The 14,074-nt window shown below is 36.4% G+C and overlaps 3 protein-coding genes across 3 annotated transcripts; 1 reads left to right on the top strand and 2 right to left on the bottom strand.

Annotated features, from left to right (window-relative positions):
• The first annotated feature begins 511 nt into the window (after positions 1-511).
• LOC17897011 (ATP-dependent helicase rhp16) lies at positions 512-5,657 on the top strand. The gene is made up of 16 exons (XM_006306713.2): positions 512-633; positions 990-1,082; positions 1,410-2,359; positions 2,668-2,790; positions 2,875-2,948; positions 3,065-3,128; positions 3,230-3,376; positions 3,577-3,662; positions 3,749-3,818; positions 3,920-4,042; positions 4,218-4,448; positions 4,566-4,670; positions 4,765-4,917; positions 4,995-5,083; positions 5,169-5,249; positions 5,342-5,657. The coding sequence occupies exons 1-16, from the start codon at positions 600-602 to the stop codon at positions 5,412-5,414; spliced, it is 2,496 nt and encodes an 831-aa protein (XP_006306775.1). The 5' UTR covers positions 512-599; the 3' UTR covers positions 5,415-5,657.
• A 524-nt stretch (positions 5,658-6,181) lies between these two features.
• On the bottom strand, positions 6,182-7,600 carry LOC17900231 (mitogen-activated protein kinase kinase kinase 18). Its single transcript, XM_006305237.2, has one exon. It carries the CDS (start codon positions 7,368-7,370, stop codon positions 6,360-6,362), a length of 1,011 nt encoding a protein of 336 aa, XP_006305299.1. The 5' UTR covers positions 7,371-7,600; the 3' UTR covers positions 6,182-6,359.
• A 3,165-nt stretch (positions 7,601-10,765) lies between these two features.
• On the bottom strand, positions 10,766-13,539 carry LOC17899013. Its single transcript, XM_006306865.2, has 3 exons — positions 13,075-13,539; positions 11,394-12,928; positions 10,766-11,267 (listed from the first exon to the last, which is right to left on the bottom strand). The coding sequence occupies exons 1-3, from the start codon at positions 13,408-13,410 to the stop codon at positions 11,093-11,095; spliced, it is 2,046 nt and encodes a 681-aa protein (XP_006306927.1). The 5' UTR covers positions 13,411-13,539; the 3' UTR covers positions 10,766-11,092.
• Between the last annotated feature and the right edge of the window lie 535 nt (positions 13,540-14,074).

Genomic DNA, 14,074 nt, shown 5'->3' with positions numbered 1-14,074 from the left:
ATTTAACATATTACTACGTACGTACAAACACTTTCCATAGTCGTATATTCTCACAACTCTATGAGGTTTTGCTTTTTTAGCTAGGGTTTTATTTGACAATTTTTTTTTTTTGTTACCTTCTCTTCTATGATAATATTTTTATTATGATTCGTTTGTACGTATGTAGAGATTAGCTAGAGATTATGTGTCGGTTAGGTTTCCTTTATTTTTTTTTGTGGAAAGTTTCCATTTATCAAAATCTTTATCCAAAAAAAAAAAAGGAAAAAACACAAAAGTGATGCAAAAAAATTTTGTTAGAAGATTTTTTTTTTTATTACTTACATAAAGAAAGGAAAAATTATGATGTCAAAAAAATGAAAAGAAAAATATGATGTCATAATTAGATAATCGAACCGGTAGGAGGTGAACACGTGTGAATAAATGTTAGTGTTTCCCGCCGTTATCGACCAATAAAGTATAAACCATCTCTCTGTCTCTCTATCTCTGTCTCTCTCTATCTCTATCTCTCTCTATCTTTCTTAATACTATAAAACGGAAAGACAGAAACCTAATTTCATTTTTTTCCTCTTTCCTCAAATTTGCGAAGTCTGGGCAGAGAGATGGAGCTACGACCCCGCAAAAAGGCGATTGAAGGTAATCTACGCTCGACCCTTTTGTGATTTCACTCCATTGATCTTGGGCTTGATCCTTACTCGTCTCCGTTGTACCCGAGAAGTCGCGGGTATTACTGAACTAGTGTTTGTGTTTCGGCTCGATCTCTACTTGAAAATTAATTGAATCTTCTTCATATTGTGCTCGATGTTGATCTCTGTGAATTTGGGGAAAGTTCAATTTTTTTCTTGCATGATGTGTTTAGCAATTTCATCATTGTGAAAAGATTTAAAAAATTTTGCTTAACACAACGTGGAATTTAAAAAAAAAATTGAAACTTTAAAAGGCCTAGTTACGGTCGGGTGATAAGTTATTCATATTTTCTTCTTCTGAACTAGTTGTGGATCTCGAGGAAGAAGTTGGCTTCAACTCTGACGAAGAACCTTATGCTATTACTTCAGACGACGATTCAGTCGACCCTGAATTTCAAGGTACGATTCGTTGCTAAACTGTTTTAAACTTGAATGTCTTCTAGCATAGTTGAAGTTCATGCATCTTCTATAATGTTCTCTGCTTTTTCAAGTGTTATTGATTGACAGTTTATGTTATACAGGATAATGTCCCATTGAATATAAATAGGCAATGTCTGTTGTGTAGTATGTTATACTTATTTTGCTCGCTTTCTGAACTCATGATGTTGTAATTTTTATCTATTCTTGGTACACCTGCTCAATGTTATCATGTAAGGTCAGTCCTGAAAAACTTGCAAAACGAGGTCCTGAATATATTCATAATTTACATTTCATATTTGAACATAGGTGACGAGGAGGTGGAGGAGGAAGAAGTAGATGCTAATGAGGATTTACCAATTCCTGTACCTGTTCTTGCCCCTGTGCCTTTGGCAAATGTAAATTTACCAAGAGGCAGTAAAAGGAAAAAACCAGGTGCAAACGGAGAGAAAGTTGATCTACTGTGGGAGATATGGGAAGAAGATGATAACAGATGGATTGATGAACATATGACAGAGGATGTTGATTTGGATCAGCAGAATGCTGTGATTGCTGAAACTGCTGAGCCCCCTTCAGATTTGATTATGCCGCTGTTAAGGTACCAAAAAGAATTTTTGGCTTGGGCATCAAAACAGGAACAATCAGTTGCCGGAGGCATTCTCGCGGATGAGATGGGAATGGGAAAAACTATACAAGCTATCTCTCTTGTTCTTGCTAGACGAGAAGTTGACAGGGCACAGTTTGGGGAAGCAGTGGGGTGCACCCTTGTACTTTGTCCTCTAGTTGCTGTTTCTCAGTGGTTAAATGAGATTGTTCGGTTTACGTCCCCGGGAAGCACCAAGGTTCTTATATACCATGGGGCGAAGAGAGAGAAGAATCTTAAAGAATTCATGAACTACGACTTTGTTTTGACAACATATTCCACAGTTGAAAGTGAGTATAGGAGATATATGATGCCGCCCAAGGTGCAGTGTGCATATTGCAGCAAGTCCTTTTATCCAAAGAAGCTTACAATTCACCTGCGGTATTTTTGTGGTCCTTCGGCTGTCAAAACAGCGAAACAATCAAAGCAGAAAAGTAAGAAGTCTACTGCTTCATTCTCAAAGCAAGTGAAGGAGGCTGATGCAGGAGAGGATAACAAAACAAAGAAATCTAAGAAAAAGTCCAAACAAACAGTAGAAGAAGATCAGTTAGGTTCAGTTCACAGAGAGAAGTCTCTTTTGCACTCTATTAAGTGGAATAGGATCATTTTGGATGAGGTCAGTACCAAGACCCGCTGATTGTTGGTGTTAACCTTTTGTTACCTTATTATTTGGCACACTTTGCATTAAAATTTAAGCATGTAAGGTATGGTGCCATTCATGGCTGTTGTGGGATAGGAAACCTCAGCAGGAGAGTTCACTGTAAAACTCATCCGTAGAACCTAAGTTTGCCAAAAATTAACTTAAATCCTGTCCTTTTATCGTTTGAGTCTGCTCTACATTATATCATATTCTTTTTCGGTCTTGAGTGGGTGGATTTATGGATCTGACCTTCACTAATTTTGATCTACATTTGGTCACACCAGGCTCATTACATCAAAGAAAGAAGTTGCAACACAGCAAAAGCTGTTTTTGCTTTGGAGGCTACCTACAGATGGGCTTTGAGTGGTACCCCTCTTCAGAATCGTGTTGGAGAGCTTTACTCCCTGGTTAGTCGATCTTTCCTAAAGTTTGCTTATAGCACTTAAACATTATAATTAACATGGCTGATGTGCCTATTTTGTTTGTCCCAGATCCGCTTCTTGCAAATTCTCCCGTACTCATATTACTTTTGCAAAGACTGTGACTGTAGAATTCTTGATTACGTGTAATTTTTCACACTCAACTTCTAATCATCTCCTCCTTTCTCATAGTTCTGTTTCAATGATCGTAACAATTTATCTATTTAATTTCTTTGTCATCTGCCTTTGGTTGTGATTGCAGTGCACATCAAAGATGTCCTAGCTGTCCTCATAATACAGTTCGACATTTCTGTTGGTGGAACAAGGTAACTTTGAGGTGTCACTTTTCCTATATTACGCAATCTCTTAAAGCAGGATCACCATTTCATATCTTGTCCTTCTGTTTTTTTTTTCCTATTCTTACTAGAATGTGGCCAAGCCAATATCGGTACATGGAAGCTTGGGACTGGGAAAGCGAGCCATGATATTACTTAAACACAAAGTTCTGAAAGACATCCTTCTAAGACGTACTAAATTGGGCCGGGCAGCTGATCTTGCTCTTCCTCCTCGAATTGTATGTTCCTTTCTCTCCCTTGTTTTATGTAAATGAATTTTCATATAGTTGTGTTGCGTCCAAGCTTTATTTATCTCTACATATAAATTTGGCTTCTTATAGATTTCTTTAAGTCGTGATGGACTAGATATAACTGAGGCTGATTACTAAAAATCACTAAACAAAGCTTAAGCTCTACTTTTAAATTTGACTTTTTGTAGATCTCTTTGAGGCGGGATGCACTAGATGTAAAAGAGGCTGATTACTATGAATCTCTATACAAAGACAGCCAGGCGGAATTTAATACGCAAGTTACTTATATTCTATGGTCTTTCACGGGTTTGTGTAACAGAACTATATTATTGACTATGCCATGTACATTTTTGTTTGCAGATATATTCAGGCTGGTACATTGATGAATAATTATGCACATATATTTGATCTTCTCACTCGTTTGAGACAGGTGAAAGGCATCTATACTTTTTTGGTTCAACCAACCAATCCACTATTTGTATGATATAGATATGTAGGTTTTTGATAATATTTTCTCTACATTTTTTTCAGGCTGTTGATCATCCATACCTTGTGGTGTATTCCAATTCTAGTGGTGTTAACGCTAACTTGCTTGATGAGAACAAAAATGAGCAAGAATGTGGTCTCTGTCACGACCCTGCTGAGGACTATGTTGTAAGTTCTCCAAATCGATCTATTGCTACTTCATATTATCTAGAATATGGTTTATCAGTAACTGTATCTTCTGGAAACAGCTGCTTTCATTTTACAATTTGTTCAAGAATCGTCAGATTACTATTGTTGGAAATTTGTTCTTTTAATATTCTTCTTTGTTTCTGTTACTATGAAGGTGACTTCTTGTGCACATGTGTTCTGTAAAGCTTGTTTGATTGGTTTCTCCACGTCCCTGGGAAAAGTCACCTGCCCAACGTGCTCAAAATTACTGACTGTCGATTGGAGTACCAAAGCTGACACAGACCATCAGGCAAGCAAGACAACACTTAAAGGATTTAGATCCTCCAGCATTTTAAATCGGATAAAGCTCAATGATTTTCAGACAAGTACAAAGATTGAGGCTTTGGTATGTGCTCTTAAGTATCTACAGTATCCTTTTAAGTTTCTTTGGCGTTTTGAGCATTGTTCTTCCTTTTTCGAAGCATTTTGTGAATTGTGATGATATTTGAATATCTGTATGCAGAGAGAAGAAATTAGATTCATGATTGAAAGAGATGGGTCTGCCAAAGCAATAGTTTTCAGCCAGTTCACATCATTTTTGGACCTTATAAATTATACCCTTGGGAAGGTAATATCTGGAGAAATTCACTAGGCCACTACTTTTTAACATTGTTTTGAATCAGAATGAAACATGCAGAAAATGACGATTGTTTACGATGCAGTGTGGGGTTAGCTGTGTTCAACTGGTGGGAAGCATGTCCATGGCAGCTAGAGATACTGCTATCAATAAATTCAAAGAAGACCCAGATTGCAGAGTTTTCTTAATGAGCTTGAAAGCCGGAGGGGTTGCTCTTAATTTAACTGTAGCTTCACATGTAAGTGTGTAGTTAGCAAGATGTATATGTATCTAAACATGTTCTCACATTGGTTGTTTGTGGAATTTTTTTGTTAGGTATTTATGATGGACCCGTGGTGGAATCCAGCGGTTGAGAAACAAGCACAAGACAGAATTCATAGGATCGGACAGTACAAGCCAATCAGGTTACACTTTAGTTTTCCTTCAATCTCTGTTTGTTGGTGGTGAAGAACAATCTTTGGTTACATATATGTGATTTGTGAATTACAGGATTGTGAGATTCATAATAGAGAACACAGTGGAGGAAAGGATTTTAAGGCTTCAAAAGAAGAAGGAACTTGTGTTTGAAGGGTAAAGAAAATATTCTAAACTCTTTTCCTTTTTTCAAGAACCTTAACGATTATTTAAAGGTTATATGATGAACACATTTTTGTTTATTACAGGACGGTTGGTGGTTCTCAGGAGGCCATAGGAAAGCTGACGGAGGCAGATATGAGGTTTCTGTTTACAACATAACGTTATTATCTAATAGGTGAAGACGCTTTTTGTATGATCGATCATAAAGATCGGTCTGGGTGTAGTCAGTATGGTATGAGTACCTTAACCCCGTTTTAAACTTCTTACATTCTGAGTTTATTTTCTTGGTGATGACGACACATCTATGATCTGAAACTCCCTTGAAAGACAAGTGTATCTGGATGATTCTTGTGAATATTAAAATTAAGTGAAAATGAGTTTAAAATAAGGTAGGTTTCAAAATTAGAGATTTGTGTGGAAGCAAAGACATAATGAATGAAACATCAAAATGGGCTAACAGAAAGTTTCACCAAATTACCCAAAAAATTTGGAAAATGCGAATCCGGTAAGAAAAGATTCGAAAGGAATCTTTAGAGTTTGCCTAAACCCTAAAAATGACCCAACTAAAACCAACCAAGAAACCAATTCGGCCGATTAGGCATCTTTCTGTTGCCTTCATTTCTCACTTTCCCCACAAGTTAAAATCATTACACTCTCTGTCTCCACAAAACTAATCCCTTCTTTGGTGAGTATGTATGTACTTTCATCATCCACTTTCTCACTCTTTTTTACCTAACTTGACTACTCCCAGCCCGTGCAACTTCTTACATTAATACTTGGTTCTTCTGTTCACTTAGGCTAGACCTTGATTAAGGCATTATGAGTCTAAATTCACAACTGTCGTAATTCTTGTTTTTATAAAATCATGAGTAACAGAATTTGGATTCACGGGGAATTTATTAAAAAATGGATGAATTTAGCAAATGTACATGAAATTCTCTGAAACCTCATCAATTCTATACTGCTTCTACATTCACTCTCAAATCCAAAATTTTCAATGATCCTAAACCAAAGCCTATTATGCATATCTAAAACAACATTTCTTTTTGACTAAAATGAATCGGGAAATAACCAAACGCTCCATCCCTCAAGTGAACCGACTAATCATCGGACCGTGATCCAATCAGCACCGTCCATATCCCATGTGGAGTCCACCACAAACTGACCAGAACAGCTTAGCACTCCAATTCTCTCATCCTCGTGACATTCCCACCAGCTTGGACGGTCCTCTGACTCTTCCACTGATCTCCAGAACATCTGATCCGTCACACTTGTCGGTGAGTTCGTAACCAAACTGGTTACCATCATTTCCGGTTTAGTTATCAAGAACGGATGGTTCAACAGTTGACTCGCTGTCCATCTCTCCTTGGCTTCTTTTTTCAAACACTTTCCTAAAAAATCCTTTGCTTGTTCCGTAAGCGAGCAAGGCAGCTCTGGTGACTCCCCTAGATACCCGACCCTGTAAAGCACCGATACCGGGTCGTTCCAACCCGCTCCACTCCACGGCGTCGACCCGGTAACCATCTCTATCACCGTACATCCCACCGCCCAGATATCGCTCTCTCTCCCTTGTCTCTCTCCTCGGGCCACTTCCGGAGCCATAAACGCCGGAGTTCCTCTAACCGGTTCTGTTCTTTCCGGTTCGACCCGTTTCGCACACCCGAAATCAGCGATCTTGGCTTCTCCGTTCTCTCCGATCAACACGTTGCTTCCCTTGACGTCGCAATGCGCAATTCCCATGGAGTTGTGGATATACTCCAATCCAAGAAGCAACTGGCGCGTGTACTTCACGACGCGAGCCTCCTCGAGGAAACCACCGTTCTTGGAGGCCACGTCGGCCAACGTTCCGTACGGCGCGTACTCCATGAGGAGATTGTAAGTCGTAGCTTCTCCGTCGTTGTTGGAGGAGGGCTCTTTCGTAATTGCGCATCCTCTGTATCCGATGACGTGTGGAGAATTTAAAGAAGAAAGAATCTCAGCTTCTCTTTGCAAGAACTCCGACCGGTGAAACTCGGCGGATTTCACAGCGATTGTTTCGCCGGATTCTTGACAGGTGGCGGCGGAAACGGTGGCTGTTGAGCCACGGCCTACAATTTTTCCTCTAGTCCAATTCATTTGGAGAATGATAAATACGATGAGAGTAAATTAAAGAAAGAATGGTGATTTTTTTTTTTTTTTTTGTATGTGTTTGCTTTTCACTCTGTTATTACAAAGAAGAGTATATATATATAAGGGTTTTAGATTGTTGTTTTGGTTTGGTAATTAGATAGTGTATACTTTTGGTAACATCGAGTTTATCTACCAAAGCCAAAAGATAAATAATTGTGTGTATATGTAATCGTCCATACACGTGGAGTCTTTAGAAGAAGAAAAAAGTTGATTACCAAATGTGATCCAATTCCGAATCTTCGATGTGATTACCAACAAAATATATATATACATGCGTAGAGAGAAGTATTAGTACGAAAAGAAAACGTGAGCAATGGAAGAGGAGTGACGTGGGCAGTGAACGAATCTAGAGAAAGGTTCGATAGGAAGTGACGTGACACTTCGTTAGGAATGGTAGAGTCTTATTGGCCTTTCTACTCTCTTTTATTTTTCGAGTCTAGAAGTTGATGACGTGTCCAATTTTCAGGTAGGTCAAAACAAGTATTTGTTTCTGTTCCGACCAAGAGTTCCGTATGCGTCTCGAGCCACGCGTCAGCAGAGGATAGATGCTACGATATGTCGACAAGTGCTCAACAAATCTTTCTCTCTCTTTTTTTTTTTTTTTTGGTTTTTTTTTTTCTTTCTTTTGGTTTTAGGTTCGCAAGAGTTAGGTGAAATACACCAAAATTAAAAATGGAAATGGAGAAGTACGGAAATTTGGTAGATTTTATTGAGATCAAATTAATTTTTCTTCACATTAAAAATATTTTATATTTCTTATAACATAATTTGTTTGGTTTTCCTATATAATATACACCTCTTTAATTAGAAATTGCGTTTGGAAACTATTTGAAAATGAAAATAGGAGGAGCGGTGGGTTTAACCACCATCGTAATCAAATCTGAATATGTCTTTATAGTATTCAGGGCTATAACTTGTAGCACATTAAAAAAATCAAAATGTACATCAAACCGTGAGTATCTAAGATTTTTGTATCTTTTTCTTTGAAGATAGGACTTTATAAAAATAGACGACGTAAACATGTATGTATGAAGATAATTAACCTTTTAAGTAAAAATTAGGAAGACGAGAAAAAGAAGAAATGGTATGAAGGAAGAAGCGACAAGATGAGTTACCTAAAGGCAGTGTTGGGTAAAAGAGATAAGGAAAACGATTTTGGTCAGACATTTACGGCTGTCCACTGCAATACGCACATTCACAGCTCATACGCACATGCATGTACGCTTTATTATTATTAACCACATGCAAAATTACTTGCACATTCACGTGTTTTTATTATACACACAAGTTATTTTTCTTTCAAACTTTGATATTTATTGTGTAGTACTACTGCTATAATTAATAGTATAACAAAGAGATACAGTTGACGAAAAGGTGCTTATTTTTATTTTCGTTATAAAATATATGAAAATTTGCGTACGTACTTTTGTAAGAAAGTGCCCAAGAATAACCACTTAAAAACTGTATCAGTTATAACGATTCAATGCATTTTCTAGGATGATAATGCAATATTGATGTTACTAGATAATTTAAAGGATACAATGAGTCTTATTATAAAAACATAAATATTTATAGTTATGAAGACGTTGTTTGATAAGCTTTTTCCCGTTATGTTCATGAGGCGTGTGAGTGGTATGAATAACACGTGGCATGGAAACAAAGAGAAATGCAAAAGATTCGTATAATGACGAACGCCTACTTCAAGCAACAACCTACTCAATTCAAAATTGTTTGCATAACTTTCATCACAAACACTGCTATGATAGCTACTTTTTAAGTATATCATTTGTAACTATCAAGTTCCGGTCGTAGAGCAGCATGGTAACTTAGTCAACTTGTTTACCAATTTGTATTTTGTACGTATTTGATGAATTCATCATACTTTATGTAATAGAACATATTAAATTTGTGTCAATTAAGCAGGAATTACAGTAAAACCTCTATAAATTAATAATGTTGGGACCATGAAAATCTATTAATTTATATAGGTATTAATTTATCGATATATAGAGATATTCCTAATTTGGAAACTATTTTCAAAACAATATTTAAAAATAAGATTTAATCATGATAATTAGCATTTTATATAATCAATTACAAATAAAACAATAATTATTATGTATTAAAAGAGAATGCTAACTATTTTTCATATAGTAAAATATTAGAAATAAAATATAACAAAAACTAATGTGTCTATATATACATATATTTTGAAAATTTTACCTAATTATTAATTTATAATATTGATGGGACCATTTATTTACAAAAAATTTTCAAAAAATTTATTATCTTATTATTTTATCGAAATGTGTCTAAAATTACACTAGTCCCAAGTTGGGAGAAATTTATTAATTTATAGAGATTATTAATTTATCGAGTATTAATTTATAGAGGTTTTACTGTATGTTAAAGAGGAAGTTTGTAACGCATGGTGAATGCAAAAGAGAGCGCTTTGTTGTTTCAAAATACAAACTTTAGATGTCAAAATCAAAGAGTATGACATAATTAAGTAACTTATATTTATGCTCTCTAACTCTGTCTTTTATAGGAAAAAAAAAACAACTCACCTTTCTTTCAATGATGGAGAAGATGATGATGATGATAATATACTCTAGTTTACTTTAATGAAAATACTATTTTAAAAGTTGATGAAATATTAAATATGAACTACTAGTTATGCAAAAAAGATGATTCAATTCAATTTATGGCAATGTGGCTCGAACATGATTAATGTTTTAGATGAGGTGATTTCTGTGTATCCAACTTAATTTTCTATTTAAGTTCGAGTTTGGAGGTGTGGGGGCGCATAGCTAGAAAATGCATTTGTTGGTATATTTATATTTGCTTTGATTTATTGATTTACTTCTCCCTTCATACTTTGTGTACTCACTTTTTCGTATATTTTAACCATCTTATTTATATTTGCTACTAATATTTTCTTATATATCTGTTTTCTTGAGTAAAAATCTTCATTCATTTACAAAAAACATCATACAGTATACTCCTTTGAAGAAGAAGAGTGATCCACAGTCTCAATATAAGCCGACGGTAAGATTTGTCTAAATTCATGTATATTGTTAAAATATGTATTGATGATGAAAAAGATTTTGTAAATTCATATGAAGTGATGAGAGTCCATCTAATTACACAAACAAGAACGTGTATCATGTGGAGATATATATATATATATATATAGTTTACTTACGAAAACGGTTGAGTGACTAACAGAAGTTACGTCGGTTGCACATGTTATATTTCCTTTTTTCCGGTCCAAGTGATGTATCTCTCTCTCCTATACATAATCTTAGATATTTTTCTTGGTTATCAGAAAAAATAAACAGTGACTCTCCGGATTGGTAGATATTTAAATGCTTAAGCAGAGAAACAGAGCAACCAAGTTCTTTTTAAATGACCAGAGACTAAGCTGAAATCCAAACAAATTCTGGACTGTTTTTGTGTGTATCATCAACAAGTGCCCAAGATCAACCCCAAATGAACAATACAACTATACTAACAACTACTTGTGGCTACAGAACAATTAAAACTGGATCACTCGAAAAGTTATTGAGAATGAAATATATATATACGTGCAAACAAGCAATCTCCAAGCCTCAAGAGAAAAAACAAGAGAGCGCAAGAGAGATAGGAGAGAGTAAAGTGTGATAATATTACTCTGTCTTGGAGATTGGAGGCACAGAAAGTTTTGTCTCCAGCATAAATGAGAGATCATGCATCTGTGACATCAGCTCCTCTGCAACCTCACTCTTTGACTTGGTAGCTGTTGTTGTTGTGCCTACAACAAGATCAACTGTTTGATCTTTACTACCATCAGGGTCACTTGTTCTGAAATCAAAAGCCCAAAATTCAAAAGAGAATCAGGAACATGTTACTGAAGCTCTTTGTAATTATGAGTTGAAGGTTATCTATTGAGAGTTTAGAGAACAAGAATTTGACTAGAAGATAAGTAACCTGTCTAAGGTTGAGGTTCCAAGAGGTATGACTTTGGCTTCCTCTGAGCTACTTTTGCCGCCAATACTTTCAGAAAAGAAATCAGAACGTGAGATGCTGTCAAAATCAAGGTTTCTGTGATTGTTACTTGCCCCAAACAAGTCCATTTCCGGAATTTTTTCACCAGATGGATTTGCATGATTGGTGGGAGGCTGCAGAGACGTCTGCCGAATAGTTGATGATGTGAGACTATCCCAAGTTCCAAAGAGATCATCTTCTTCACCTTTGCCTAAGTCAGACATCACGATTGTACCAGTATTCTGTTCTTTAACACCGTTCTTAACTTGCGCCTGTCCATCAAAAATATCTCCTTGGGGACTTTCCATGGTTTGAGAAAGTGGATTATTAGGAGTCTTGGAGTTAGTCGAGCTTGCAAAATCATTCCAGTCATCGTCATCATCATTGACATATGTAGGGGTCTTCTCAGTGGATTTCTTTTCATTGGTTTGCCATAGATCATCTCCGATCCAATCAATATCCATGGATGAATTTCCATTGCCACCCACAACCAGTCCCTCATTCTTATCATGGACGACTGAGTCGTTGTTTTGTGCCTCACCAGAGACATTACCAAATAAATCATCTTGCAACCAATCACCAGATTTGGAAACATAAGCAGTTGAAGAATCTGCCGGTTTTACATAAAGTAAATCTTTTCCGGAACCAAAGACAGAATCCATATGAGCAGACAAATCAGCTGGAGAACTTACAAACGGGTCACCACCAATCTTTTTCTGAGAAAGATTATGATCAGCAGATTGAAAGTCAGAATCCCAATCAGAAGAAGAGGCAACAATCTTGTCGTCAAAAGACTTAATGTTAGTATCTGATGATGGTGCACCCTCAAACAAACCAAAATTTTCATCCTCTTTAGAAAAACTACTTCTCTGAGTATCTTTACCATCAAACAAACCAAAACTCTCATCATCTTTAGAAGAACTAGTTATATGAGCAAACAAACCAAGGTTTTCATCCTCTTTAAACGAGTTCCGAACATCTTTTTCCTCAAAAAACCCAAAATTTCCCTGCGCTGCTAAAGAAACACTTTCCTGAGCATCTCGTCTCGCAAACAAACTAAGATTCTCATGTTCTTCAGAAGAAACATCAATCTGGACATCCTTTCCCTTAAACAAACTGACATTTTCGTGCTGCTGGGATCCAACAACTCCCGGACTCTTTACACTATCAAATAAGCTAAGACTACGTGGATCCTTAAAATCATCATCTTCCACGGGTTTGCTCTCTGCTGGATCCACTTTTGCAAGATTTCCTCTTCCCTCAACGAAAAAATCATCAAGACTAATTCCTCCCAAATTCAGGGGATTTTTATTCTGCACTGATTGTCCAACATCAGGTCCACTGTTCATAGACTGATCCTCTGTGGCAGACCACTGTATTTCCAAATCAAGAAACTTGGAAACGGCAATTCCTTTTACCGCAGGTGCCTTAGCTCCTCTGCTTGATCCATTCGTTTCCTTGAGTGGCTCTACAATCTCCTGCGGATGAGAAGTTCGTGTTTTCAAATGCGCAACACACCACATTTATACATCTAACTAATACACAATCAGGGAGTGAAACAAATTCTCAGCAAAAAATCGGAAACGGAAATTAAAAAATTGGTGCGAAAGGTTTCGACTTTTACCGATCCATCGAGATTAAGAGAGCTGAGAAACCATTTGTAAGCAGAAGTGGAAGTGAACTTGATGGGATCAGGAGGGTTATCGCAGGTCCGTTGCTGATTGCCGCAGAAGACGCAGATCAGAGACTCGATTCCTCTCAGAAGCTTTCCTCTGCAGTTCCGGCAACGGAGATACGGAGCCGAAGCATCTAGTTCTGCAATTGCCTCCGCGGATGTGGGAAGGCCGGAGGAAGATGAGTCTGAGTCATCGCCGACGGGATCGAAGGAGGTGAGCTTGGCCTCTTTTCGGAGCGAGACCTTGAGTTGGTTCATCAGATCTAGTGAGATCTCCATTGGCATTTCGTAAGGAATCTAGGGTTTCAAGACGAAGATTCTGAGTCTCTTTTCTCTATCAATTACGCTGTAAAATCGAAGAATGATGATTGGATTGGAACATATGAGAATTTTTGGGAGAGACCATGCCATGTGAGGCAAAGCTTCTCTTTGTTCTGCAACAGAACCAAATCAATTTTAACCAAAAGATAACCAGAAACCTGTACCGGAATCTACTTATCAGTGTGTGTTAAAAACCTTATAACTAGTTTTGCTTTTAAGAAACTAGACTATAATCTAAATCAAACACTAAATTTCTTAAACCAAGTGTATCTTAAAAGTTTAAAACTTTCAAAAAACTATAGAAGTAAATTTTTTTTTTTGTAAATTCAAACTTAATTGTCTTTTATATGCTTGTGGAGAGAAAAATGGATAATAATATTTAAATATAAAACATTATTATTTATCAATTTTAAAGATTTTTTTAATATGAATGAAAAAATTTCAAGCTTTTTTTTTTGAAAAATCATTAAACTTGCGCACAATATGTAACTAAAACATAAAAATTTGTATATGATCACATCTTGTGCAAGATTATAAAATATACCTCTCTCTTGATTAACTATTACTTTTACTATTAATTCAAGGTATTTGAAAATGTAAAACTGATGCAAAGTCCTAAATGATACAC

This window comes from Capsella rubella, unplaced genomic scaffold (genome assembly GCF_000375325.1).
Source record: "Capsella rubella cultivar Monte Gargano unplaced genomic scaffold, Caprub1_0 scaffold_1, whole genome shotgun sequence".
Taxonomy (NCBI): domain Eukaryota; kingdom Viridiplantae; phylum Streptophyta; class Magnoliopsida; order Brassicales; family Brassicaceae; genus Capsella; species Capsella rubella.
Note: the sequence above shows the minus strand (reverse complement) of the source record. Positions and strands in the feature narration are given on the sequence as shown.